The sequence below is a fragment of the Eulemur rufifrons genome, chromosome 7 (genome assembly GCF_041146395.1).
Source record: "Eulemur rufifrons isolate Redbay chromosome 7, OSU_ERuf_1, whole genome shotgun sequence".
NCBI lineage: Eukaryota > Metazoa > Chordata > Mammalia > Primates > Lemuridae > Eulemur > Eulemur rufifrons.
The window spans coordinates 88,739,097-88,764,869 of record NC_090989.1 but is presented as its reverse complement, the minus strand read 5'-3'; the positions used below and the strand labels follow the sequence as shown (position 1 = coordinate 88,764,869).

General features: G+C 37.3%; 1 protein-coding gene across 1 annotated transcript in view; it reads right to left on the bottom strand.

The window, feature by feature from the left end:
- Nucleotides 1-25,773, bottom strand: part of SPATA16 (spermatogenesis associated 16) — a 214,621-nt gene that overhangs the window by 52,732 nt on the left and 136,116 nt on the right. Inside the window, exon 5 of the mRNA XM_069472925.1 lies at nt 8,761-8,908. Coding sequence (XP_069329026.1) covers nt 8,761-8,908 — 148 coding nt within the window. The remainder of the gene's footprint in view (nt 1-8,760; nt 8,909-25,773) is intronic.

Below are 25,773 nucleotides of genomic sequence, written 5' to 3'. Positions count from 1 at the left end.
TGCCTCCCACAGTGCTAGGATTACAGGCGTGAGCCACCATGCCTGGCCATCAATAATCAAGGCATTGTAAATTGAACTCATACTGAGATAGCATATTGTAAGTATAATTATTAGGTAGATAGTGAGGGATTCCAGGTCTCCTAGGGACAATAGTGAGTGCCGTTGCAGTTCACCCTGCAAAATGGGCTTTCAGAGAGGCTCACGAGAGATCTGCATGTAAGTAAGACTCAGGTCATATAACTGCCAACTGTCCAGTGAAAGTGGTTCTATAGTGACATCTGAGCCACAGGGAGGTCTCTATCTGGACACTACAAAACAAGACCCAGACCATAACCAAGGTATCTTTTTGCTACCACAAGGGGGCTGGTCGTCATCTGTGGCAAATGTATCTTGCTCTGTAAACCTATACCCTGCTCTTGTTCTGCAACCCTGTCTTTCTTCCCCTCAATAAATTTCACCTCATGCTTGCCTTACTTCGGTGTGTCTGGTCATTCTTTGGCCATGAGCACACCAAGAACTGAGAAAAAACAACAAGATTGCCAAATCTGACATAACAGCTGTAAAAATGACTAAAATTAATGAGTGAATATCATATGATAGTGAAATGTATGACACGGGGAAATTTAATACGACTGGGGAAGTTTAAATTGGTTTGTCTCTTTGAAAATGAGCATGACATAATCTACTAAAATTTGCTCCTATCTGTCTATCTATATCTCCTATACTGTATGACAAAGCAAGTCTGATCCTAGATATAATGCAACAGAAAACTTATATAAGAATGTTCATAAAAGCATTATTTGTAACTGCCACAAACTGGAAACAACCCAAATGTTTATCACCAGTAGAATACATATACAAACTCTGGGATATTCATAAATGGAATATTATATAGCAATGTAAATGAATAAACTAATGCTTTTTGCAACATGGATGAATTTCATAAAAAATTATTGAGCAAAAGATGCCAGATACAAAAGAGCATCTACTCTACTTTATATTTATAATGTGCCAAAGTAGGCAAATTAAAGTCTAAAATTTAGGAATGTATAGTTGGGTGGTAACGTTGTAAAGCGAAGTAAGGCAATAGTTAACTCTAAGTGTCAGGAGACTAGTTACATTGGTAGGCAGTAGGTAGTGGTTTAGGATTGAGAAGAGGCCATTGAAGGATATCTGGAGAACTGGTAATGTTTTGTTTTTTTTTTTGGATTGATGTTTATTCCATAATAAATTAGTAAGCTGTATATTTTTAAAAGCATTTTTTATATGTGTGTGATATTTCACAGTAAAAAACAAATAAAAGCAAGAAAAAAGTACAAATGGTTTGGATGGAGTTCTATTTTAGCTGTAAAACATAGTGATTATCTATGGATCACAAGATCATCAAGAAATGCTCGTGCCCATAAGGTGTGGTTAACTATGAGACAAGTATTCAAGGAGAAACAAATAGTTCTAGAATGCTGAACATGAAAAGCTAACTAAACAAACAAAAAAATAACGCTACAAAATAAAAAAATTTAATTCTGTGGAAAACTGACTTTAAAAATGAAAAAAAAAATGTTCTCAACTCGAAGTTATTTTATATGATTGAAAGTCCAATTTTTAGGGATTTTAATGCTCAGCTGCATGATTTATTAGATGGCAGTGCCTAATGATTAACTATAATATTACAGAGAGGCTAGATTAGACAGCATAAGTAAGTGATTCAGGAAGAATAGTGTTAATATTTGAGTATTTACCTCACCTGCTAAGATGAATTCCGCTTGTTCAGAAAAGGTCACGGAGCTTTCTCATGCAGATTGGGTTTCCTGGGTAAGAACTTGAGAAACTGGTAAGACTACCAAGATTGCTGGAAAGGGATTCATTGATTCGTAAGGGAATAAATTTGGGGAGTGTATCTGGAGAACTTAGAGTGGGAAAGGAAGTTTTGAGTGTTTTTTTTTTTTTTTTTTTTGAGGCAGAGTCTCACTCTCTTGCCGGAGCATCAGCCTAGCTCACAGCAACCTCAAACTCCTGGGCTTAAGCGATCCTCCTGCCTCAGCCTCCCTAGTAGCTGGGACTACAGGCACGTGCCACCATGCCCAGCTAATTTTTTCTATTTTTAGTTGTTTGACTAATTGCTTTTTATTTATAGTAGAGACGGGGGTCTTGCTCTTGCTCAGGCTGGTTTCGAACTCCTGAGCTCAAGCAATCCTCCCACCTCGGTCTCCCAGAGTGCTAGGATTACAGGTGTAAGCCACTGTGCCCGGCCTGCTTTGAGTGTTTGTGTTTATATATGTGTACATTTTACAAAGTTTTGCTGAGCATTGTGGTATATACTGCTATAGTTTGTATGTTGTCCCCCTCCAAATCCAATGTTGAAATTTAATCCCCAATGTTGGGGCCTAATGGGCTGTGTGTGGTTCATTGGGATGGATCCCTCATGAATAGATGAATTGGGGATGATGGTGAGCGAATTCTTGCTCTATTGGTTCCCAAAAGAGCTGATTGTTATTGAAAGAGCCTGGCACCTCCCCTTTTTCCTTGCTTCCTCTCTCTATGTGTGATTTCGGCTCATGCCAGCTCCCCTTTACTTTCCCCTATGAGTGGAAGAAGCCTGGGGCTTTCACCAGATGCCCCATCATCCAGTCTGCAGAACTGTGAGCCAAATAAACCTAGTTTCTTCATAAATTACCCAGCTTATGTTTATTCCTTTATAGTAACACAAATAGACTAAGACGAATACCTATAATACCTGTCTGCTTCCCGCCATGTCCATTCTCACTGCCCTATCCTGCTCCATCCTGTCCTATCTGCCCCAACTCATTGTCTTTTCTTGAGAGGCTGTAGTAAAAATTTATAGTGCTTCCACTTATTTTTGGATTGTTGACTGGTGTTTATTTAAATGCAACCCTGCCTGCCTTCTTTAATCAGATCCCCTAAGAAAACATACTAAGCAGGAGGCTTTATAGTTCCAGGTAGGCTCAGTTTCAGTGGATGATGGAGACCAGAGGCAAACAGTGCTATAACCTGCCACTGTAAAGGACAAGTGAACTGCTAGTGGAGAAATGCTTACTTCCATCAGGTAGAGCAATGCCAGAACACCACACTTGCCATTGGAAAGACCAACATTTTAATATATTAGGAACAGAGAATTTAGCTCCATATGTGAGGGATTTCTTTATTTTAGAACTGATTTTCTGATTCTAAGAAGAATTCTGTGGTTTCAATATGAGATGATTTATCTTCTTTATAACAAACCTGGCTGTAGCACTTTCATAAATATTGAGGATGTAGGCTCTTTAATTCTATAACTTTTTCTATTTGAAAAAGCTAGTTACAAAGAGGAAAATAGTCTTATCTTGAAAACTCTTGATCATGATAAAATTATAATAATTTAAAGAAGAAAGAATAAAATGAGAAATTTTAACTTCATGTTTTAGAGAACGTAACAATGTATTATCCTTACTGGTAAATGATGACTAAACAAGAACAAGGTTATAAATTTCAGTGAAAGCAATTTTTAAAGGTCTGTTTTAAAACCATATATTATTCCTCTGAACATACATATTTACTCTTGGGATTTAAATTACATTGGAAAGACAAAATATGACTCTATCCACCTAAATGTTAAAGTAATTGATATCTGATCCACAAAACTTTTCTATTAAACATTGCTAACCACAGATCCATTATTGAATATTTATTTATTTAGCAAATAAATCTTGATATTTTCATCAAGAGGAGACAGGATATGCTTATTGTATTACTTTATTATTATTAAAATACAACCATGCAAGAATAAGAACTATGAAGAATTGCATTATTTCATTGGAATATATGAATAAAATCTCAAGCAAAATCATTATAAATGAAAACATAATAATTCTGGGGCTGGTAAATTATTGTTTGTTTTATATACCCTGACTACTCTGCATGAATCAAACTGAATTTTTCCTTAAAAAAGAAAAATGGATAGCTACATTACCGAAAAAAAAAAAAATCAGTAATTTTTTTCTCCATGAAGGATAATACAATATTATGCTATTATAATATGAATTGAAGATTTGGGTGGGTATTACCATATCCCTGAGGTAGCAAAGGATGCACAGTAAGTTCCTGAGCAGGTATAAGCCTGGTTATCCTACAAGGCAGATTTGAATTTTAACCTACCCTCCTCAGGTTTATAGAAATTATAAGGGCAATATAATCCTACTATCTGCCACTGAAGGTGAATGGATCTTCTCAAGATAAATCACTGTAAAATGAATTTCTAATTTAGTTGGCTTATTCAATAAAAAATTTTAAAATACTTAGACTTAAATACATTTCAAAGTGAGTTTTAATTTTATAATTTTTCCCCCTTGCATCTGTTTTTCATGTGGAAATCCCTGACAAGGGTGCTGTGAATTGGGGGCTGGCTAGAGACAAGACACTGCCTGGAGGATCTCCATCATGAATATTCTCCCTGCTCATCGCCAGCACCTCTGCCAGCTTTTGCTGGGCTTACGGCACTATCACGTGATCAGGGAGTAATGAGCTCAACACTGTGTAGGCTTGATGAAGGTGACCTAGAATTGGGCAGAGTTTCTGAGTTGGAGGTTTGTTTGCCAGCCTCCACTGGGAGAATTAAATGTGTAAGTCTCCAAGTTTTAATGATAATAACTACTTCTCCAGCAAAACTTTGATAGGTACACTACTCATCCAAGATCTTCAAGATACAGATTGTATGACCTTCGTCTGTTGATTGTTTATTTAGATGAAGGCTATAATTTAGAAATTCTTACATTTAGCCTCCATTTCTCTTGCTGCAGTGAAAACTTCATAATTGTGTTTTATCTCCCATGGGGCATCAGTATCTTTCCTGAAATAGTATCTTCTTTCTGTGGGTGGGTACGAGCACATGCTTATGAGAGCATCTACCGATAGCTATCTGTGGAAGGGTGAGTGAGTGTAAGGTAGAATAATATACATATCTACAAACTCTGAGTGTTTTTGAGGATGCAGTTGATTGCATATGGAGGAGTGTTTATCCAATCACTGAGTTAGCAAAAATTTGTTCACACTGTAGATGGAGTAAGAAGCCGCCTACTTGTTATGATATAAGGCAGCTAAATGTATTAGAGGAAAGATACCAGATTTAACAAAGACCTCCCAAATCTCAGTGGTCAAAAGCAAGAGAATTACGGTTTTTGTTCATGTGGGTATTTAGTGGGTGACCTTACACATAGTCATTCAGGAATCCAGCTTCTTTTGTCTTGTGATTCCTTTAGTCCATGGTCCTCTCCCCTCAGCCAGTAGATGGGGAAAGAGAGTTTTGCATGGATGGGTTTTAGGGACTAGGCCTGGAAATGGCATATATTATTTATGTCTACATTCCATTGGCCATTCCACTCAGTCACACAACCTCTCCTAACTGTCAGGGAGGCTGGAAGTGGATTCTAGGTATGTGGCTAAACAACTAACCAGTCTTTGCTACATTCAGTGGCAAGAACTTCTATTTCCAAACTGCTCTCCATCTGTTTTTTCCTCCATCATTCCTTTAATTTGAGTCAGCCTTCCATTCCACAATTAGAGCTTTGGTTTTAGTTGAAAATATTCTCTAGGAGAGAAGAAAAATATAGCCCAATATTCACCCTGACATATAAGTTACAAAAGTCAGATGCTTCCATAGGAGCAGGTGTATTCTCAGCATCACCTAGAATAGTGTTCAGAATACCTCTGCTCAGTGAATGATTGCTGAATAAATGAATAGATGAACAAAACACCCATCTCTATTGTAGATCCTCTTCTTGTTCTAAGGATCCTAGGATTCTGGAGCATGGAGAAAGGGAGAAATGGCAGTGTAACGTAGCAAATTGGAGAATAAGCTGCAACTACTTCCAGTCTTCTGGGGAGTGGAGGGGATTTCTAGAGTAAGACTCATCAAATGGCTGGGTTCATAGCCAGCATTCCAGGAGGAAGAGGGAGTTTCCAAGAGTGGCTCTTGGTTGGGCCAACTGGGGTGGTGGGGGTGATTGGTGTACATGTGAAGAAGAAGCTACAGCAAGAGATAGCATGAGGAACCCCTATAGGTGCCTTGGATCATGTAATGTGCCACATAAATGAGCCCATCAGGTCCTGCTCAAGCCACTAGAGCTGATCTCAAGTGGCACTAGCCATGGGATCAGCAACTGTACCAGCTTGCTCCAGACTGGAAAGAGAGCTCCTGCCTCACATGTGCACTGACTGCTTTGGGCACTGGGTATGCTTGAGCTCTGTGAAAGCTGAAATCAGACCACAAGGAGAAGAAAAAACCATGAAAAGGGTAAGGAAGCTGGTCATTAGATAGTTCGTGAAGAGAGAATATGTTTTAGAAAGGACTGGATGGTACTAACTGCCCTGCGAAGGGACAGAATGTATTTCTGGCTCTGGGCAGAACAAAGAAAATAGGTAGGTAAAAAGTACAGAGTCTTGTGTTTGCACACATCTGCTGTGTGGTTGTCCAGTTACACTGGCTGCATGAATATTTGCTGAAATAAGTAACTAAATACATTTTTGTCAGGATAGAAGCTTCTTAAATTCTATCTACAAGGCTGACAAAAGGAGGAATCTGCTTTTTGGGAAGTGCCAAGAAAACAAAGTAGCTACTCTTCTAGGCCCCCTCTCCTTGTGTTACTCACTTTCTTGCTATTACCTTGGCTACTTATGCCTGCTCCAATCACGTCTCTGCACCTCCTGGTAGAGAAGTCTAGATGTTAAAAATAACACTTGATCTTCCCTCTCCCCATGCTCCGTACCCTCAGTCACCTTGGAATTGCCTGGGGGAAAAGAAACTCTCTCTCTACAAGTGTGCACATACAGCTAGTGACAGTTATTTCAACAATATCCCAGCAGTCGCTTTGGGTACAACCCTTTAATCATTTGCAGCAAAGGTAAATAGTATCACCAATGCAACAGCCTTGTTAGCCCAAAGCACAAGTTCCACAGAGCAAAGAACCCGTATCAGTCTCAACTAAATTTAAATTCTAGACTCCTTTCTCTACGTCACCAGTTCACTTCCAGAAGCCCTGTATTTCCTCTCTAGGTTTTCATATAACACTGTCACACTCTAGAAATTAGTAATTATAAAATAACAGAGACGATCATGAATAACATAATTATCTTCTCTTCTGAAGTGTAAGATCCTTTAGCATGAATTGTCTTGCCAACAGATCATAATTCATCTTGATAACAGGTTTGATGGAGTTACATGGGACATGAGTCTGGTTCATTAATGTTATTATTGTTTTTAAACTCTCAGTGGCGTAATACTACTTCCTAAGAATTAATCTTCATGACTTCTCTATGAAGTAGGTAAAATGTAACTAAACTTACTCTTCTAGAAGAAGAATTGGCAAACTGGTGATCTCCTCAATAACTCTCTCTTCATTACCAATGGGTCTGAGAGCAGCAATGGAAGTTGCTGAATCTGACTCATTTTTCCATGATGTTAAATAGATATGTATGACTTTTACATGCTACAAGTGCCACCCTCCAAAAACATACCCTTAAATATCCATAAAAATAATGAATAATTTATAACAATTAGCAAAATGTGTGAGTTCTGAGATATTTTTACCTACTTTCTTATGACATGCTCAAAGTAAGTAAATCATCATGAATGATCATTATAGTATGTATTGTTCTTTCTTCTCCCTTTCTCTGCCTTCAAATTTCCATTGTCCCTTGGGGATTTACTATTTGATCATCACTAGCTGGATTTACTTAATATCTTTCCTCTGAAGAGCTTGAGGCATTGTGGAGAAAAATAAGGAATCCATAGGACCTAAGTATAATGCTTCTGTCACATGGAAATAGTGTAGCTCAATGGCAAGTTCATGAATTCAAATCCTGCCACCACTGATTTGCTGTGCATTTTGGGGAAAGGTATTTATCTTCTCTGGTTACTGTTTTCTTGTTCCTAAATGGTAATCACCATACTTCTTAATTATGAGAAGAATAAGAAATAATGAATGTAGAGTATTTGGTACTTTCAAAGTGATCGATAATGGAGTACATTATTAATTTTATAAACCAGTGCCTCTTTCCCAAAGTTCCAAAAAAGCAATGAAGGGGACTTAATAGGAGGGTCTGATATCAAGTGTGTGAATTTAGAAATTTTGCTTAACATGGTAGTCACTGTTGAGTGGCTCCTAACAACAAAAATTCTCCTCTTAATCCAAAATAACACTTGATATATAGTAGATAGTAAAACATATTTTTTGAATGAATGAATAAAAGCAAATGACTTCCAAAGACAAAAAGAGGAAAGAAGGATAATACCAGTGTCATCTCCTCTATGGGACCCTTGGCTATCTAGATTTCATTTAGATACCAGTAATTCAAGAACATAAGGAAAGAGGGAGATTTGGGGTGTCAGATAGTGGAAGGAAGGTAGAAATAGAAGGTATTGAGAAAAAAATCCATCATCAGGAAAACACTATAATCACCTAGTTTACTGATGAAAGATATGGGGCAAGGCAACATTTTACCAAAGGTCATTCCTTCATGTTTTTAAGCCTCAGAGTTTCTAGGTTTTACTCCCTCTTAAAATATAGAAACAAGAAGGTACAAGAAATATTGTGCTAGACCTGTAAGGCTAGCCGTACTTTAAACCTTACAAATAACTTCCCAATTTCAACTCATCAAATTAAAACAGCATACTTCTAAAACAGAAACAATAAATAAACCAGAAAGTCCTTATATTTATTTTAATGGAAATAAAGTATCAGCTGATCACTTGAAGATATTAAACCGTACCTGTGTAGATGTACTCCACATACGCAGGATGAGTTTTTGTGAAAACTTCTTTTACTTTTTCTATTTTATCAGCTCTTATTTTTGTTGCAAATGGTGTGTACATAACTGAGAAAGATTCAGCTCTGGTGATGGCTTCTTCAATCATGGCCTGAGAGGAAACAACCCATTTGGCATCAATAACAATGTATGACTTTTTAAGAATGTAAAAAATATAATTACCTTTATGGATGATTTAAAAATCTATATACTGTACTGTGAAGATAACATATTTTGGTCTTGAATATTCATTAGAACGAAATTTTAATTAGTTCTGGAAATACTATTTCACATTAAGAAAACCAATTAAATGAAGAAAGTTTGTAAACAGGCACCTCTAAACTGAGCTTGTTTTAAGATAAAAATAAAAATTCTATTTTCTAAGGTCTCATTTTTTTTACTAGATTTTAAAAGTCAAATTCTTTTTAAAATTTTTATTATTTTTTAAATTGCAAAATATTAATTAAGGGGATACAAATGTTCTTCTGACTTGGATACCTAGCATAAAGCTTAACTCAGAGCTTTTGGTGTGCCCATCACCAGGATAGTGCTCATTGTACCCAATAGGTAAGTTTTTATTCCACTCCCAACCTCCATTTCTTGGTTTCTCATGTCCTTTATCTCACTTTGTGCCTGTGTATACTCATCTATTAGCTCCCACTTATTAGTGAGAACATACAGTGTTTGCTTTTCCATCCCTGATATACTTGTTAGGATAATGGTCTCCAGTTCCATCCATTTTGCTGCAAATGATATTATTTCACTCCTTTTGATGGCTGAGTAGTATAATACTCCATGGTGTGTGTGCGTGTGTGTGTATAGATACACATACCATATTTTCTTTATCCACTCATGTATCGATGGGCAGATAGGTTGATTACACACCTCTGCAATTGTGAATTGTGCTGTGATAAACATTCGAGTGCAGGTGTCTTTTTGACAGAATGACTTCATTTCCTTTTGGTAGATACCCAGCAGTGGGATTGCTGGATCGAATTGTAGCTCTACATTTATTTCTTTGAGGAATCTCCATACTGTTTCCATAGAGGCTGTACTAATTTACAGTCCCACCAATAGCATATAAGTGTTCCTTTCTCTCTGCATCCACACCAGCATCTATTGTTTTTTGACTTTTTAATAATAGCCATTCTGATAGGGGTAAGGTAGTATCTCATTGTAGTTATAATTCATTTTCCCTGATGATTAGTGATGTTGAACAATTTTCATATGTTTTTTGGCCATTTGACTATCATCTGTTGAAAAACTATTGTTCACATCTTTTGCCCACCTTTTGATGGGGTTGTCTGTTTTTTTCTTGCTGATTTGTTTCTTTGTAGATTCTGGATATTAGTCCTTTGTCAGATGTATGGTTTGCAAATATTTCCTGCCATTCTATATGTTGTCTATTCACTCTGTTGATTATTTCCCTTGCTGTGCAGAAACTTTTTAATTTAATTAAGTCCCATTTATTTGTTTTTGTTGTTGCTGTTTGCCTTTGGGGTCTTAGTCATAAATTCTTTGCCTAGGACAATGTCTAGAAGAGTTTTTCCTATGTTTTCTTCTAGAACTTTTATAGTTTCATGTCTTATATTTAAGTCTTTAATCCATCTTGAATTAATTTTTGTATATGGCTAGAGATAGGGGTCCTGTTTCATTCTTCTGCATATGGCTATGCAATATTCCCGGCACCATTTATTGAATAGGGCTTCCTTTCCCCACTGTATGTTGTTATCTTCTTCATCAAAGATCAGTTGGTTGTAGGCTGATGGTTTTATTTCTGGGTTCTCTGTTCTGTTCCATTGGTCTATGTCTCTATTTTTATATCAGTACCATGCTATTTTGATTACTATAGCTTTGTGGTATAATTTGAAGTCAGGTAATGTGAAGCCTCCAGATTTGTTCTTCCTGCGTAAAATTACTTTGGCTATTCAGGCTCTTTTTTGGTTTTAAATGAAGCATAGTATTATTTTTTCTAGATCTGTGAAATATGATGCTGGCATTTTCATGGGGATTACATTGAATCTGTAAATCACTCTGGATGGTATGGAAATTTTAACAATGTTGATTCTTTCAATCCATGAGCATGGGATGTTTTTCTATTTCTTTGTGTTATATATGATTCCTTTCATCAATATTTTATAGTTCTCCTTGTAGAGATCTTTCATCTCCTTGGTTAACTATATTCCCAGGTATTATATTTTCTTCGTAGCTATTGTGAATGGTATTGAGTCCTTGGTTTGACTCTTCACTTGTCTGTTATTAGTATATAGAAATGCTACTAATTTGTGCACATTGATTTTGTAACCTGAAACTTTGCTGAATTTGTTTATCAATTCCAGGAATATTTTGGTGGAGTCCTTAGAGTTTTCTAGATATAAGATCATATTGTTAGCTAACAGGGATAGTTTTAGGTCCTCTTACCCAATTTGGATACCCTTTATTTCTTCCTCTTGCCTGATTGCTCTGGCTAGGACTTTCAATACTGTGTTGAATAGAAGGGTGACTGACAGTGGCCACCCTGTCTTGTGCCAGTTCTGAGGAGGAATGCTTTCAACTTTTCCCCATTCAGTGTAATGTTGGCTGTTGGTTTGTCATATATAGCTTTATAATTTTGAGTTATGTTTCTTCTATGCCTCATTTTTTGAGGGGTTTTTGTTTTTACCATGACAGTGTGCTGGATTTTGTCAAATGTTCTTTCTGTATCTGTTGAGGTGATCATATGGTTATTGTTTTTGTTCCTGTTTATGTGGTGAATCACATTTATTGATTTGCATATGTTAAACCATCCTTGCATTCCTGGGATCAAATCCACTTGATCATGGTGGATTATCTTTTTGAAGTGTGTTAAATTCAGTTTGCTAGTATTTTGTTGAGGACTTTTGCATCCATATTAATAAAGGATATTGGTCTGTAGTTTTCTTTTTTGTTGTTGTGTCCTTTCCTGGCTTTGGTATCAGGGTACTGGCTCCACAGAATGAGTTAGGGAGGATTCCCTCCTACTTGATGTTATGGAATAGGTTCTTCATGGTAGGTCCAGTAGAATTTAGCTGTGAATCAGTATGGTGCAGGGCTTTTGTTTTGTTTTGTTTTTTGGGAGATGATTTTATTACTGCTTCAGTCTCACTGCTTATTATTGGTCAGTTCAGGAATTCTATTTCTTCCTGATTCAGGCTTGGGAGGTAGTGTGTTTCCAAGAATTTATCCATTTTCTCTAGTTTTTCTAGTTTGTTTATGTGGAAGTTTTCATAGTATTCATGGATAATATTTTGTATTTTGCAATATCAGTTATAATGCCTCCTTTTTAAATTCTGATTGAAGTTATTTGAATCTTTTCTCTTGTATTTTGGGATAATCTGGCTCGTGGTCTATCAGTTTTGTGTATCTCTTGAAGGAACTTTCTTTTTTCATTGATCCTTTGTATTTTTTTATTGTTTTGGTTTCCATTTCATTTAGTTCTGCTTTAAGCATTGTTATTCCTTTTCTTCTAGTGGATTGGGTTTGGTTTGTTCTTTTTCTAGTTCCTTGAGATGTGACATTAGGTTGCTAATTTATAGATCTTTCTGTCTTTTGGATGTAGGCATTTAAGTCTATGAACTGTGCCCTTAGGGCTTCATTTACTGTATCCCACAGATTTTTGAAAGCTTGTGTCCCCTTTGTCATTCCACTTGAGTAATCTTTTGATTTCCATCTTAATTTCATCATTAACTCAAGGATCATTCAACAGTAGATTGTTTAATTTCCATGACTTTGCGAAGATTTGAGTGTTTCTCTTGGAATTGATTTCTAGTTTTATTCCAGTGTGCTCTGAGAAGATATATGGTATGATTTTGATTTTTTTGAATTTGCTGAGACTTGTTTTGTGGCTTAAGATATGATCGATCTTGGAAAATGTCCCATGTGCTGATGAGAAAAATGTATATTCAGTAGTTTTTCAGTAGAATGTTCTGTAAATATCTGTTAGATTCATTTATTTTAGAGTCCTGTTCAAGTCCATCGTGTCTTTATTCATTTTGTGCTTTGATGATCTGTTCAGTTCTGTCAGTGGAGTGTTCAAGTCTCTGGCAATTAAGATGCTATTGTTTATTTCTTTGCTTAGATCTAGAAGAATTTGCTTTATGAGTCTGGGAGTGGCTGTCTTGGGTGCATATATATTTAGGATTGTTATTTCTTGTTTAATTGCTCCCTTTACAATTATATAATGATCATATTTGTCTTTTTTAACCACTGTTAATTTGAAGTCAATTTTATCTGATATGAGAATGGCTACAGCTGCTCGCTTTTGGTTCCATTTGTATGGAATATTTTTTCCATCCCATTACTTTGAGTCTGTATGAGTTCTTGTGGTTTAGATGTATTTCTTAGAGACAGCAAATACTTGGGTTGTGTTTTCAACCATTCAGCCAGTCTATGTCTTTTAAGTGGGGCATTCAGACTGTTCACATTGAGTGTTAATATTAATATGTGGGATGCTGTTCTGTTCAACATGTTGGATGATACCTTTGGCTATTAAATATGAAATGTCTGATTTCCTTAAGTATTGACAGTTGATATCGCTGACATTTAATTTTGACACTTCTTGTTTTATTTTTATTGTGAAGGTACATTCTCAGTCTTTCAAATGCATGTTTTGGCTTGTGATTATCTTTAAAAAAATTTTTTTAAATCAATTTTTGTCAAACCATGGATAGGTCAAAAATTTATGTTATTTTGATTATGGAACCAATGCAGCACAGACAGCTCAAAATATCAACAAAGTGTTTGGAAAGGATGTGGCTAATGAATGTATAGTACATTAATAGTTTGAGAAGTTCCATTCTGGTGATTTTAATCTTGAAAATGAGCCATGTGGGTGACCTGAGACCAAGGTGGATAATGATAAGCTCAAAGCTATAGTGGAAATGAATCCATCTCAACCTACATGTGAATTAGCAGCAAGGTTTGATGTTACTATTCCACCAATATTGGACCATTTGATACAAATGAACAAGGTAAAGAAGCTGGATAGATGGGTTCTGCATGAATTAAATGAGTGTCAGAAGAGAAATCATCTGGAAGCTTGTCATTCTTTTCTGTCACAACAAAAGGGTGAACCATTTCTACACCATATTGTTACATGTGATGAAAAATGGATTCCTTTTGACAGTCACAAGCATTTGGCACAATGGTTGGATAATGATGAAGTGCTAAAACATGGGTCAAAACCAAATATTCATCACAAAAAGCTAATGGTGTCTGTTTGGAGGTCCAGCACTGGTATTATCTACTACAGCTTCATGAAACCTGGTTAATTGATTACAGTGGATGTCTAATGCAACCAACTGGGCAAAATGATGAGGCTGTTTGTGATTAAGCAGCCAAGATTCATTAATAGAGACAGGACAATCTTCTTGAAAGACAATGCTCAACCACATATTGGACAAACAATGTTGCTCAAACTACAAAAGCTGGACTTGGGGATTCTCTGTCATCCGCTGTTTTCACCAAACCTTGCACCAACTGACTACCACTTCTCCTAGGCTTTGGACCACTTCTTGCAAGAAAAAATATTCAATTCTCAACAAGCTGTGGAAAACACCTTTCACAATTTCATTGCCAGTCGCTCTCCAGGATTCTTCACTGGTGGCGTAAACAAGCTACTGTTAAGATGGCAAAACCATGTCAATAGTTTAGGCACATACTTTGATTAACTGTACTCTTTCTTGTTTGAGATATAATAAACTACACTTTTGTTTCAAAATTGGACATTTCATATTTAATGACCTAAATATGTTGTTTTTCCTCTTGTACTATTATTTATAAGAGCTGTGAGCTAACACTTTTGGGTATTTTTACACTGGTGGGTATCTATTGTGCTATCGCATGTGTAATGCACTTTTGAGCATTTCTTGTAATGGAGGTGTAGTAGTGACAAATTCCCTTTAGTGTTTGCTTGTCTGAGAAAGACATTATTTTCTTCATCATTTATAAAACTTAATTTTGCAGTATTCAAAATTCTTGCCTGGCAGTTATTATGTTTAGGGAAACTAATAACAGGACTCCATTCCTTTTTGGCTTGTAAGATTTCTCTTGTGGAGTCTGCTATTACTCTGGTGGATTTTGCTTTGTAAGTTACTTGATATTTTTGCCTCACAACTTGTAGAAGTTCCTCCTTTGTGTTGACTTTGTCCAGTCTGATGACTTCATGCTTTGGTGATGCCCTTTTTGAAATGAATCTCCCAGCTGTTTGTTGAGATTCTTGTATGTGGATGTCTAAATCTCTAGCAAGACCATGAAAGTTTTCCCCCATTATTCTTCAAATAGGTTTTCCAGAACTTTTGCTTTTGCTTCGTTATCCTCATGGATGCCTATGATTCTTATATTTGGCCATTTTACATAATCTCATATTTCTTGTAGACTTTGTTCCTCTTGAGTCTTTGTTTATTTTTTACTCATTGGGTTAATTAAAAAAAGTTGTCTTTAAGCTCTGATATTCTTTCTTCTGCTTGGCTGAGTCTATTATTAAAAATTCCCACTGAGTTTTATATTTCCCTAAATGATTTTTTCTCATTTCCAGAAGATCTATTTGGTTTTATATATATATAATCTGTTTAGTAAATTTTTTATTAACTTCCTGAATTGTTTTTATGGTTTCTTTGCATTGGTTTTCCATTTTCTCTTGGATCTCATTGAGCTTCCTTATGATCCATATTTGGTATTCTTTATATGTCATTCCAGTATTTTCATTTTGGTTGGGATACATTGTTAGAGAGCTGATATGCTCCTTTGAGGGTGTCCTTTCACTCTTGAGTTTTTATACTTCTGTAGTTCTTGCACTGATTCCTTCTCATCTGGAGCTGCTGTGAGCTGCTGTGAGCTGTTTTTGCTTCTGGTTTTTGGATTTTCTTTTGTTTGGATGGGGCTTTTTCCCTCCATACAGTACCTCTCTGTAGCATATGTTGGCTAATGACCTTTGGCTTTGCTTGTGAGTACTTTGATGGGAGTCTAGGTCCTGAATGAACACCTTGGTTATAAATATCCTTAGTGTGGTGGTTTTCTCTGTTGCTAATTATTTGTAGGCTGTACCAGTGGTGTACTATGTGTGTGGGCAGAATTCATGTCTCTTGTTGACAAGGGGAGAGGGAGGTCTTTGAAATCCTTTCTCTTTCTCCAACCCTGTGGTCTTCTTAACAGTGAAAAATATATTGGGGCACCCAGTTTAATCTCTGAGACAGTAGGGGGTGCTTGTGGGTAAGAATCAGCCACACCCTGTATGATTAAGTCAGTAGAAGCCGTAAAGTGCTGTACTAGTAGTCCTCTCTGCCAGTAGGTGGCAGTTGCAGATAGAAACCTGCTGCAGTGGTGTTTTTTGGGACCTGTTGACTGGCTCTATTTGATCAGGAAAAGAACTTGGATGCCCCAGGTGGTGGGTGGGATCCTAGAGCTCCCAGCAGACTCCTTTTTCTCCACCACAGCTGAGGTGGGTGGAGGAGTGAGGCTGGGTGGGGCTGGGTCAGGTGAGCCTGCCCTCAGGCTCCTTAAAGGCAAGCACAAAAGCTATCTCAGCAGAGGTCAAGGGTCAGCTCCCAGGCCACTGGGGAAAGCCACCAGGGAAGGGCTGAAGCAGCGCCATGTAGCCAGTCTGCTTGTTGGGCAGAGGCCATCTGGGATTCACAGTCTTGTGGCAGGAGTGGGTTTTGCTGTTCTCTCTCTTCCCTTGCCCCATGTATCTCCTTCCAGTGCCTGGTTACAAGAAGCAGCCCAAACCAGGTGAGCTCACCAGCAATGGTGCCACAGGCTGGGAGCTTCCCAGCCCAGGATCCTGCCCCAGACTGAAAGTGACACTTTCCTGTCAGCAGGGAGAGGTGCTTCACAAGTGTGCTGTGGACCCTCACTGCATTCTCCTTTTAGTTCTGCCCATGTGGGCCTCCCAGGATTAGTTCATAAATCTCCCCTTCATGCCCCTGAGCAACACAATCTAGTCTGGGGGGTATACGATCCACCCTGCTGGCCTGTCCCCTGGTCCACCAAGTTTAATCCCTGACCATGCCAGGGAGAAGCATGCTGGTCCTGAGTTATCCACGGATTGCTTCAACAGGCTTAATGTCCCTCCACTTCAAGGTATGGCCTGCTCTGCTGGAGCAGCCTGGCAAGCAGAACCAGGGAGGGCCGGCAGGCAGGGAGTTCATATTCCTAGCACCCCTTGGTCCATTGTGGGGTCTTTAAGAGGAAAGGCATGAGCCCCACTCTGTATGGAAGCCTCAGTTTTGTAGGCACACTAACAGAAGGGAAGCAGCCAGTCCTGAGTGTCCTAGTTCAATCATATTTGGGGCACCTGTGCCAACTCACATGGGAACTACCACTTGGCAGCAGGGGGCTGGAGAAGGGAGGAGGAGAAGGGTCTGAATAGAGGAGAGCTGTCATTCTGGTCCTCTTTGTCCCTGTTCCTGCAAGGCACCCCACTCTGAACGTCCAAGCTCTGAGAATCACATAGTTCCCCTGGGACCCACTGGCCCCCACCATGGCCAGTGCAGGCTGGGCAGGAGTTGGGAAATGTTTGTGTGGGGACCAGTGACATGAAAACTGAAGGGCTGAAGCTCCCTGGGGAGGACAAAGGTGCACAATGGGTGGAGAAGCAGTATGGCGCTCACTGTCTTGGCTTGGGTCTGTGGTGAGAGGGAGTGACCCCGAGGGGGTTGGCAGTCTGGTGCTCTGTTTTCAAGAAGCTCCCAGTTCAATGGCAGCAGCCGCTTTTGGGTTTGCGAGGGCAGAGAAGCTCTCTAGCAGCTTGGAAGCCTGCAGTCTGCCACAGGTGTGAAGCAGGAGAAACAAAACCCCACCTATCCTTTCCATGGAGCTTCAATTCTCGAGGGGTTGATCTCTGCTGACATCTTGCTCCTTCCTGTTCTGCTCTACAACTTCTTCCCATGGAATCTCTGGTAGGTTCTGGCACTTATCCCTCAGAATTACATCTGACCTATTTTCTTTTCATCTAAAACTTTTCCTTCTTTCTGAGACTATCTGGCAATCGATGTCTCTAGTCAGCCATCTTGCCCCACCCTCCTCACTTAAAAGTCAAATTCTTAAATCTAACATTATAATTAACTTACTCTTGAACAGACATTGGTGAGCAATTTGTACAAAGAGAGATTTTCTTAAAAGACTAAATGAAATAGATCTAAGTATTTTCTATAAATAATATGGCAAACTAGATAGAAAACCTTTTTTTTCTTCTTACAATGCCTTGGAAAGACTTTTGAAATAGAGAAACCTTTCTCAAATTCCTCCCAGCAAAGCTTCCCTTCCCTCCAGATCACAAGAGGCATTTAAGATAGATTTGGCTATTTAAGAATTTCTTTAAATTATTTTTGCTCATGTAGCATTCTTGATAAAGTCTTGCCATCACCCTGAGCTTCCTGTTTTAAATAGGTCCTTACTATTTGTAACAGACCCCAAAAAAAAGTTATGTGAAGTTTTAAAAGGAATTTATTCCTTTCTTACAACTTTTCTTCTAACAAGGCTTGAAATGTTAAATAAAAAGTGGAGGTGTCTATAGTTATCTCACTTTTTGTAAAATGGCACAAAAGCATATTATTAAAAAAATCATATTTATTTATGAGAATAAGACTTTTCCTGACAACCAAGGGTGCCAACAACCAATAAGGAGAAATAATAGATATAAACTTTCCAGCAGAGAAAAACCCATTTGACAAACAACAATTTATATTATTACCAGTATGCTATTTTATAAATAAGGTTTTTATTGACATTAAAAGCAATATGGAGTTGATTTTAAAGTGAGAATTCTAATGGAACTTGTTTACTGCCTACTCCATTCCTCAGTGACTTCAAATGACCTCTATAATCATCTACATTGTTTGTAAAAAGAGCAGCTTTGCAAGGATTTCCTGGATGCAAAGTGTCCTCCTTTCTCTGAGACTAGCTTTAAAAAATTACATAGAAATTTATGGTGGGTAAAGTTTTGAATGGAATTCAGCAAATTTCAGAATGACAGTGCCTATCACACTGTCATTTCCAAATTTAAGGAAATGAAAGAGGAATAAAGAATAGAGTTGTGAGGCCAAACCCAGAGCCAGCACTCAGACGGAGCTAGTGATGGATTGTGTGAGTACCTGACAAGGCCTGGATGCCAACTTTGGAAGCCTATCCAGGATAATACAGGTAACAAGTCTAGAATTCAGAGTTGAGGATTAAGAACTCAAACAAGGTGTTTAGGCAACAGGTACTCCAGCAAAAGTAACGATCCTTCATATTGAGAAGGAGAAATAGTTTCTCCAGCTTGGCGCTTACATACATGATCACTGCTGGAACCCATCCTGGGGTGCCCTGTCCAGACTAAGCAACTGCGCAGTCACACCTACGTGCGTGGAGAGCTGTGCGAAACTGGAAGGCTGTTCCAGACCTCAGTTCTCAGCCGCTGTTAGTTCCTGTATTAGTTTACTAGGGCTGCCGTAATAAGGTACCACAGACTGGGTGGCTTAAACAGCAGAAATTTTTCTCACAGTTCTGGAGACTAGAAGTCCAAGGTGGAGGTGTCAGCAAGAGTGGTTTTTTTCTGAAGGCGTCTCTCCTTGGCTTGTAGATGGCCACCTTCTCTCTTCACATGGTCATTCCTCTGTGTGTGTGTGTGTGTGTGTGTGTGTGTCCAAATCTCCTCTTCTTATAAGGACACAGTCGTATTGGATTCGAGCCCACCCTGAATACTTCATTTTAACTTAATTACCTCTTTAAATATTCTGCCTCCAAATACAATCTCGTTCTGCAGCACTGGGGAGCAGGATTCAACATATGAATTCTTGGGGGATACGATTCAGCCCATACTAGTTCCTAACACATAAGCAGCTTTTCTGATGGTCTCTCTGAATATCTTGGTGGAGGGTATTTTGCTTTAAATTCTGTACCAAAAAATTTAGTGAAGGTATCTAGTCCTCCGGTTTGCTTCCAGAAAGACGTGAGCAGTATCCTAGTCAGGCCAGGATAGAAGAAAATGCTCTTTCTACCCTATTTCTTTTCCAACTGTTGGCAGCCTAAGTGACTGCTGGCAGGGTATCTTTGCTAAGCCATCTCACAGTGGGGATGGTAAGACTTGTGCCCAAGAGCCTACACCAGCTTTTTTACAAGTGGCAGAAGTGTGGTTTTCATGTGGCAGCTTGATCTGCTCGTTGAAGGATCTGTATTCTTGGCTTAATGCTCAAGGCACTGCATTCGGGCCTTCATTCAGGAGGGCACGTGTTGGAGAGTGGCCTCCCTCTCCCCCTGCTGAGAACCAATGGAGATGGGTTCCCTCCTGGCTTCTGCTCTCCATCCTGAAGATGGGTAAGGAACTGGGTGAGAGAATACAGTGAGTATGTAATTTACAAATAAAAATTGAATTCTCCATGGAGATGCTTTCTGAAAGGAAATTATTATAGCCCCAGGAAAGAATATTGCAAAGTAGAGTAGAAATGAGAATACAGATTACCCTTGCACCAGATCCTGAAACAACCTTGCAGCGTTTTAATGGACTAATATGTTTTGTTCTTCTAGAGACAGACAATCTTGAGGCTTCAAACTGTCTCACATTGCTGTTGTAAAGGAATAAAGTAATATCATATGTGTATATACATATTTAGCATTGTTGGTACGTTATTGAATAACTCATTAGTGAAGCAATCTAGAAAAAAATTTAGCCTCTGTATCTTATTTAAATAGTGAGATTTTTTGACTATTGTGGTTTAGACACCAAAATATCAGATTTTCATTTTGTGATGGTAGTCATTGGGTAATTTAGAGTTGGACTTATACTTCATAAAGAATTTAATACATGAAAATTAAAAAATTATACTTAATAAAAAATTATACTTAAGGATTTTATAAAACTAGAATATTTTGAAATAGTTATAGACATTAAAACATAAAATACAGATATTAATTTGTTTTTATGATCAGTCAAATATTTTGCTTGATTTTGAAAATAAAGGAAGAGATCAGATGAGGAATTGCCGGTTGTAAAAAATAAGCTGTACTAAAAATGGAGGTGCATTTCAAATGATACTTCTTAATTTGACATAAATATCCTGCAATTGAATTATTCTTTTACAATGTGTGAATTTTTCTGATGTCAGTAAATGTTGCATGTGTGCAGAAAATGGGAAAAACAATCAGTCCATGTGCCCTGTTGTTAAATGTACGTTGCTGTTAATTATGCTTTCTCTGCTGCTACTCAAAAATAAGCTTTAAAATTAAGTGTTTACATCTGGGAGTTCTAATAACTCTCTATTGTTACTCTCACATTTATCAAGTTTTAAAGCTTATATTATAGTTACATAAGCCAAGAGTGTATGTGGGCAGCTCATTTTCTCTACAAACAGTAACTTATAATAATTTCTCTTTGTACTTTAGCTAAGTAAAAAGAACCGCTTGTTACCTTAGAAATCAACTTGCTCAGGATAATTGTACAACAAGAGAGACCATAGGAGAGAAAGGAGGAGAGATACTCCATCAGGAGTAAAGGAAAAGCAATAAAAGCAGAGGGAAACAGATGACTAGCAAAAAAGAAAGAGAATTCATCTCCCTGGTCTAAACTCAAGAGGGTTGATTCTTCCTGCTAAATTTTTAAGAGCACTCAAGGTGGCCAGAATAAAGCTGGCAGAAACTATAAACCTCAAACATTTTCAGGGTGATAGGATTATGTAATTTTTTTTTCTATTTTTTTGCTCAAGGACTTGGACAAATTGTAACTTTTTAACTATGTGCTTGGTGATAGTGGTTCAGTAAGTGGAAATCCTATCACTTCTAATTAGAAAATGTGATCAAATTATTATAGATTATTATCAAATTATTCCTCTCAATATTAGGGTTGGCCATAATTGCAGTAAATTGATTTACTTAGAAGATTAGATCTGGAAGGAAACTTAGGAATTTTCCAGCCCAATTCATTGAGGTTTGGAGAGGCTTAAGTGATTTTTCTAAGGATGTACAGCTTTTTACTTTTATAGAATTTAGAATTAGGGTGTCCAATATTATATTTCACTTTCTTTTTTGAAACTTTACCTCCTGGGTACATGGTGGGCATTTTCCAGACTCCCTTGCAGTAAATTATGGCTGAGTGTGGGCCAAAGGAATGAAGGCCAGAGTGATATTAAATTTTTCCAGGCCTGGCCCATAAAACTCTGTGTGGCATTATTCTCTATTTTCTTCTTCTGTCAGCTGCCTGAAGAAAGCAGACTCCCAGGGTATGGAGGAAGATGGTGCTCCACCGTGGAGGCAGTCTGGGTTCCCAAGCTGCTGCTTGGAGGAGAACCAATCAGAAACACCCATATTGGACTAGTGTGAGTGAGAAATCGGATTTTATCGTTTTAAGTTACTGAAATTTTGGGGTTTTTTGTTATAGCAGTTAGTCTACCCTAATACGCTAACAATAAGTGAAAATTGGAATCTCTCTCATAATCCATTTTTATCTACTGAGACTTATGTATTATTAAAAAAGTGAAGAAAAACTTGGCATTTTAAGAGATAAACAACCTTTCATTAAGCAGTGTGATAAATGCTTTTACATATGCTATTTCCTTTAATCCTCATAAAATCCATCTAGGTAGGTATTACTGGCAATTGAATATTATGGTTGTATTAGTTTATTTTCAGAGTTAACATTATTAAATTCAAAGGAAGCAGTGCTAAACTTGCAAGCTGCAAATGATTGAGATGAGTACCTTCAGTCTTTAGTGGCTAATATAGCTCTTTGTTATTACATTAATAATGATGCAGTTTTAAGTGGCAATAAGTTTTTATAAAATGGAAAAATAAACTTTTGTGAGCAATAATTTTCAAACTTAATGTCTGTAAATATATATTGGTTTAATTTGGAAGATTTCAATTTTCTTGAAATTTATAAAACTTTAAGAACAGATTTTCCTAAATATCTTATCTTGAGACTTCCCTACAAATCCACTCTCACTGTACGATTTACACAATAGCCAGGATTTATATTTTTATGATGATTTTATTAACATGATGGTATGTCAGAATAAAATACCTAGTAATTCATTGTTCACCCCTGCCTTAATGATCAACATTTTGATGCTGAAATATTACTCTGGATTTATGGGAGTTATTTTATGAAACAAAATTCACTATAAGTTCCACATTTTTCTAATATAAGAGAATATTTGGCAGCTTTGTTGTTACCCCTGTCAGCCCAGTGATGTGAAAGTTATGTAATAAATATTTCATGCAGTTTAAATCAAGATATTTAAGTTTTATTTGCATTGTCTGAAAATCACTAAAGATTGTATGAACAGATTACTTGTACCAAGGTAAATAGATTTTTACATAGCTTTTTTGAATTCTCTACTTTGCAGCCTTTCCTTTTAAAAACAGTCATAATAAATACAGTTTTAAATCCTAAAGTATTTAATTTACTTTAGTTTTGCAGTGCATTTGTGTGATACAGGATTTTAGAACATATATATGTATATATATGTGTCTGTGTAAATGTATAATATATATATGAGTAAATATACATACTGCTGTCTACTAGTCAGTCTGGTTAGGATCAGGGTTAGTAATATTTCAGCATCAACATTTATATATGATGCCTCCATTAACTGAATAACTTCAATACTTAATGACTAAAATTTACCCTGCATTAATTTTTAATCATTTCTATTTCATACAAAAATTTCATTTCCATGTTCCTTCAACATAAAACTAAAGAAACAGAGGGATCTAAGATATTATTTTATAATCACTGGAATTTATAACCAAGGCAACTAAGGTTTGGTGAGTTCTGGTGATTCATCTGAGGTTACAAAATTCAAGATAGAAGCAAGATGAGAGCTCACATCCCCTAAGCCAATGCTTTCTCCTACACAGGGCGACTTTTCATCCTTCTGATTAGATTGTAAATTCCTGGAACTTTCCTTTTTCTTTTTCTATTACTATCTTATTCCTGTCTCCAAGGACAGGTAGAATTTGACTCTAATACTAACAAAAGTAACAAATGGACCATATCAAACTATAACTAGATCAAGATTCTCTTCATAGCGATCCTAACAAAAATATTCATCACTCACTGGCCACAGGTAAGACTGTTTGTCCATTGGCCTCTCAATAGATTTAGGATATGTTATCAACTAGCATGCCCATCTCAAAGAGAAACATTTACAAAAATTAAATGAAAATCTTCTTGATAGGGGAGCTTAAATAATAATGTGGTTAGATTGGTCTAGGTTATTTAATGGCAAAGCATATATAATTTATAAATAGAATTTAAAGTATGTTCTTGTTCTAAAGACCCTGGATAATTTTCTGCTTGCACTTTAGAGAAACACCAGCTGATAGAAACTCAGAGTTACAAGTGTGGGTTTCAGCAGCCTCCAGACTCTTTAGGATGCCACAGAACTTTTATTCTTGATGCTTAAAATGAATCACCAAAAGGTATCATAGGAGTCAATAGCTACATTACCTGCAATTATTTCATAATGACAACTGGGTATTACTAATGAGCTTTAGCCTCTGTGTTCAGTGGTAAATGTCAATACAATTTGGGATGTTTTTTGTCATCATATATTTCCTCTCTGTATTACATTTAGTCATACAAAGGTAGGTAGTCCTATCCCTAAATGTATGTTGTTTTTTGATTGTATTTCTTGACTGCTATTTTTAGATTGGGGTATGCCTTGTGGATGCATGCAACTAATTAATGGCAGGGTTGGGACAAGGACCTGGTGACCTGGTTCTCAAACTTTTACTGCTTTTTCTACCTGGCATTTGTTTTATCTTTTGGGTTACTATGTGAGAGGAAAGTTCAGGGATAGCCTTGCAAAAGTATACATTGGAGAAGTTGAAAAGATTCAAGGATGTTTACTCCAAAGACAAGATTTAGGTTGCAGGGACTAACTTTCTGTCATCAGATAACAATGTGTTCTTGAATGTGCCTATGTGGGCTTCATTTAGCTCATTGATAAAGCTGTCAAACTCATTTATTAATTGAATGAGTGAGGATTCACCACGCATTGGCTAAGTGCTATAGATAAATTATTCTGTTAATGTGTTAAAACAATTTGAGAAGCAGGCAATATCACCCCATTTTACAGATAAGGAAAACTCAGTCTTTAGAGAGATTCTATAACAAGGTGTATTCACACAGCTTACTTCATGGCAGAGCTGGGATTCAAATCAGTTTTATTTTAGCCAGAGCCTCTTACTCTGAGCCATTATGTTGTGCTGACTTGTAAATGAGGTTTATAGCCCTGTCCAGCATTGAGACAGGATTCCAAATATGTGAAAGATTCTTGCATAGAGCTCCAGAGGGCAGAAGTGGGATCCTCAGGAGGAAGGAGAAAGCTCTAACAGTCTTCTAACAGGGGACTTGCTCCTCTTGAAAGCTAGGGGTTCCACGACCTTGGTGGTGTGCAGACCAAGAGGGATGACAGTCTATCTGGAATCCAGTAAAAGGGACGATTGTGCCGCACAGATATTTCTCACAATTTGTCTTTGATGTTCTTACCCTCCCATAATTTATTTTCTTCCTCAAGTTTCACCTTTGCTTGGCAACCAGACATTTCTTCTTCTTTTTCTTATTTCTCTCATTTGTCTGCAATTAATCTCTTCCAGGCTGTGGCCCCTCCCAGAGGACTTTATGTTTTAAAGGGCAGCAGATTGTAGGAGGATGATTTTATGGGGCAGGTGGCCTTGTATACATGACTTCCCATCTCATCCTAACATCAAGATGATTCAGAGGGGGGATAATTGCACCTGTGAGAAATGCAATGAATTTGTCAAAATATATGTATGTGTATATGTCTATGTGTGTGTGTTCTGTGAGAGCAAGAACAAATCACCACTTCAGGTGATATTAAATGAAATGAAACAAAGAGCTAACTTCAAGAGAGCTGCCACTATACTTCCAAATTTCCTGTGGTTGTATCTCCTATTTGCATCTTCTATACAAATCTTACAGCAGGCCAACCTCCACCTGATGAAGAATGAAGGGTAAAT